Source organism: Aythya marila (assembly GCF_965140915.1).
Source record: "Aythya marila genome assembly, contig: HAP1_HAP1_SCAFFOLD_64, whole genome shotgun sequence".
Classification (NCBI taxonomy): Eukaryota; Metazoa; Chordata; class Aves; order Anseriformes; family Anatidae; genus Aythya; species Aythya marila.
In genome coordinates, this window is record NW_028137058.1 from 36,255 (window position 1) to 40,411 (window position 4,157).

The 4,157-nt window shown below is 66.2% G+C and overlaps 1 protein-coding gene across 1 annotated transcript; it reads right to left on the reverse strand.

Moving 5' to 3' along the window:
• Positions 1-3,289: 3,289 nt before the first annotated feature.
• On the reverse strand, positions 3,290-3,992 carry NDUFB11 (NADH:ubiquinone oxidoreductase subunit B11; the record flags this gene model as incomplete). The annotated part of the gene is given in 3 exon segments (XM_082785589.1): positions 3,290-3,767; positions 3,863-3,893; positions 3,896-3,992. Coding segments are annotated over 3 exon segments (606 nt in total), but the record flags the coding sequence as incomplete, so codon positions are not given.
• Positions 3,993-4,157: the final 165 nt, after the last annotated feature.

Below are 4,157 nucleotides of genomic sequence, written 5' to 3' on the forward strand. Positions count from 1 at the left end.
CCCCCGCCCCGCGCCGCGCCCCGCCCCCTCCCGCCCCTCCCCGCCTCTCATTGGTCGCCTCCTCCCGGCGCCGCGCCCCATTGGCCGGCGCCTCCCGCCGCCGCCCGGCCCCTGCTGCCATTGGGCGGAGAGGAGGAAAGGGGCGGGTAGCTCCGGAGGGAGGCCTGGGCGCTGATTGGGTGGCGCTCCCTGTGGGGACACGCCCTCCGCACGCCGGCCCCGCCCCGCGCGCCCGGATGTGAGGGGGGAGAAGGGGGCGGGGCACGGGTGGGAGGCTCCGCCCCCCCGTGCGTGCATGCGTAATGAGGGGGGCGGGGCCTCGTGACACAGCACGGCCCGACGGTGGCCGGGAGGGGACACGCGGGGACCGGGGGGGGGCCTATAGGGGCCTATAGGGGCCTGTGGGGTCTTATAGGGGCCTGTGGAGCTCTATAGGGGCCCATGGGGGCCTATAGAGGCCTATAGGAGCCTGTAGGAGCCTGTCAGGGGCCTGTGGAGCTCTATAGGGGCCCACTGGGGCCTATGGGGGCCTATAGGAGCCTGTGGGGAGCTATAGGGGCCTATGGAGCTCTATAGGGGCCTGTGGGGTCTTATAGCGGCCTGTGGGGCCCTATGGAAGCCTATGGAAGCCTATAGGGGCCTGTGAGGCCTATGGAGCTCCATAGGGGCCCATTGGGGCCTATAGGGGCCTGTGGGGGCCTATAGGGGCCTATGGAGCTCTATAGGGGCCTGTGGGGTCTTATAGGGGCCTATGGGGCCCTATGGAAGCCTATAGGGGCCTGTGAGGCCTATGGAGCTCCATAGGGGCCCATTGGGGCCTATAGGGGCCTGTGGGGGGCTATAGGGGCTTATGGAGGCTTATGGAGCTGTATAGGGGCCTGTGGAGCTCTATAGGGGCCTGTGGGGGTCTATGGAGCTCCATAGGGGCCCATTGGGGCCTATAGAGGCCCATGGGGGCCTATAGGAGCCTGTCAGGGGCTATAGGGGCCTATAGGGGCCTATGGAGCTGTATAGGGGCTTGTGGGGTCTTATAGGGGCCTATGGAGCTCTATAGGGGTCTGTGGGTGCCTATGGAACTCTATAGGGGCCCATTGGGGCCTATAGAGCTCTATAAGAGCCTGTGGGGTCTTATAGCGGCCTATGGGGGCCCTGTGGAGGCCTATAGGAGCCTGTGGGGGCCTATGGAGCTCCATAGGGGCCTGTGGGGGCCTGAGGGGTTTTATAGGGGCCTATGGAGCTCTATAGGGGCCTAGGGGGCCTTATAGGGGCCCATTGTGGCCTGTAGGGGTCTATGGAGCTCTATAGGGACCTATGGGAGCCTATGGGGGCCTGTGGAGCTCTATAGGGACCTGTGAGAGCCGATGGAGCTCTAGAGGGGCCTGTGGGCTCCTCTATGGGGCCTGTGGAGGCCTATGGAGCTCTATAGGGACTTACGGGGCTCTATGGGGACTATGGGCACCTACAGAACCCTATAGGGGGCCCTACAGGGGCTCTCTGAACCCTACACGTGTCCTATAGGGGCCCCACAGGTGCCCTGTGGGCTCACAAAACCCTATAGGGGCTACAGGGGCCCCACGGGTGCCCTTTGGTGACCTATAGGGGCTCACAGGACCCTATATGTACCCCATAGGGGCTTGTAGGGGCCCTATAGATGTCTTATGGTCCCCTATATAATCTTACCTGTTCCAATATTTATCCTATAGGCAGCCCGCGATCCTATATAGGAACCCACAGAACCCTCCAGAAACCCTATAGGGGCTCCAGGAGGGCTATATAGGGGCTCGGGAATCCCATGGGGGGTCAGAGGAGCTCTATAGGGGACCTCGGGGGGCTACAAGGGGCTATAGGGCCCCACAGGGCCCGGGGGGGCAATAGGATGGCGGCAGCGACCCTATAGGGGCTCCTAGAGTGCCACAGGGACCCTATAGGGGCCCCTGGAGGGCTGGAGGACCCCTATAGGGGCTCTCGGGGGGGGTATGGAGGGGTCTGGGGGTGCTATATGGGCGTATAGGGGGCTCTATAGGGTCTTTGGGGGCAATGGGATTCCAGGGGGGGGCTTGGGGAGCTCTGTAGGGCTCCTGGGGAGCCTATAGGGGCTGGGGGGGGCTATAGGGGCACGGGGGGGCTATAGGGGCATGGGGGGGGCTATAGGGGCACGGGGGGGGTTTATAGGGGCATGGGGGGGGCTATAGGGGCACAGGGGGGCTATAGGGGCACTGTGGAGACCCCAGCAGGGCTCCCGGACCCTATAGGGACCCTATAGAACCTATAGAACGCCCCCTCCCCCCCCCCAAAAAAAATAAAGGCAGCGCCACAGAGCCCCAAAATTTATTCGTATTTGGGGGGGGGAGAAGGGGAGACCCTGAGAGGGAGCAGGGGGGGTTGGGGGGGGGCCTGGGGGGGGTCCTGGGGGTCTGGGGGGGGGTCTGAGAGTCTGGGGGGGGTCCTGGGGGGGTCCTGGGGGGAGTTTTTGGGGTCCACGGGGGGGGTCCTGGGGGTTCAAGGGGGGTCCTGAAGGTCCAAAGAGTCTGAGGGGGGTCCTGAAGTCTGAGGGGGTCCTGGGGGTCCAAGGGGGGTCCTGAAAGTCTGAGGGGGGGGTCCTAAGAGTCCAAGGGGGGGTCCTGGGGGTGAGGGGGGGGTCCTGAGAGTCCAAGGGGGGGTGTCGGGGGGTCTGAGGGGGATTCTGAGAGTCTGGGGGGGTCCAGGGGGGACCAGGGGTGTCCCTAGAGGTCCGAGGGGGGGTCCTGAGAGTCTGGGGGGGGGGTCCTGGAGACCCGAGGGGGGGTCCTGGAGGTCCAAGGGGGGGTCCTGGGGATTCAAGGGGGGGGTCCTGAGAGTCGAGGGGGGTCCTGGAGGCCTGGGGGGGGGCCCTGAGAGTCTGGGGGGGTCCTGAGAAGTCGGGGGGGGTCCTGGGGGAGTCCTGGGAGGTCGGGGGGGGGGGGGGTTGAGAGTCTGGGGGGGTCCTGAGGGTTTGGGGGGGGGGTCCTGAGAAGTCGGGGGGGGTCCTGAGGGTTTGGGGGGGGGCCTGAGAAGTCGGGGGGGGTCCTGAGGGTTTGGGGGGGGGGCCTGAGAAGTCGGGGGGGGTCCTGGGGGAGTCCTGGGAGGTCGCGGGGGGGGGGTTGAGAGTCTGAGGGGGGGTCCTGAGAGTCAGGGGGGGGTCCTGAGAGTCAGGGGGGGTCCTGGGGTTCAAGGGGGGGTTGAGATTCTGGGGGGGGGGGTCCTGGGGATTCGAGGGGGGGGTCCTGAGAGTCTGGGGGGTCCTGGAGGTTCAAGGGGGGGGTCCTGAGAGTCAGGGGGGTCCTGAGGGTTCAGGGGGGTCCTGGAGGTCGGGGGGGGTTGAGACTCTGGGGGGGAGGTCGTGGAGGTCCAAGGGGGGGTCCTGGAGACCCAAGGGGGGGGGTCCTGGGGGTTCAGAGGGGGGTCCTGGGAGGTCGGGGGGGGGGTTGAGAGTCTGGGGGGGGTCGTGGAGGTCCAAGGGGTTCCTCGAGACCCAAGGGGGGGGTCCTGGAGGTCTGAGGGGGGGGTCCTGAGAAGTCAGGGGGGGTCCTGGAGATCTGAGGGGGGGTCCTGCAGATCCCTGCTCACTCCTGGTGCTCCGACGGGGCTGGGGGGGGTCCCGGGGGGTCCGGGGGGGGGGTCCCAGCTCACTCGGGGGGGGCAGCGCGAGCCGGGCGGGGTCGTAATAATTGGAATCGAGCAGGGGCAGCCCCCGACCCTCCCGCTCCCGGATCCGCCGCTCGGCCTCGCGCCGGGCCCACTGCTGCAGCCTGGAGGGGGGGGGAAAAAAAGACAAAAAAATTAAATTTAGGGTCTGGGGGGGGTCCTGAAGCCCCCCCTGCCCCAAAAAAACCCTTTTTTTTACCCGTAGTCCGGCAGGTAGTGCACGAAGACGGCCCCAGCACCAGCGCCCCCGAGACCCCCGCCAGGAAGGCGGCGCGCATGTTGGCCACGTCGGCCGCGGGGTCGGCGTAGAAGCCGTGGTAGTCGGGGTTCTGGGGAGAAAAAGGGAGAAAAAGGGAAAAAGGGGTTAAGGGGGGGGGAAGGGGGGGTTGGAGCCCCCCAGGACGCAAATAGAGCCCCAAATCACGCGAAGGGAGCCCCAAAATCCCACACGGATGAGGCAAATCTCTAATTCCGCCCCCCCCCAAATAATCTCA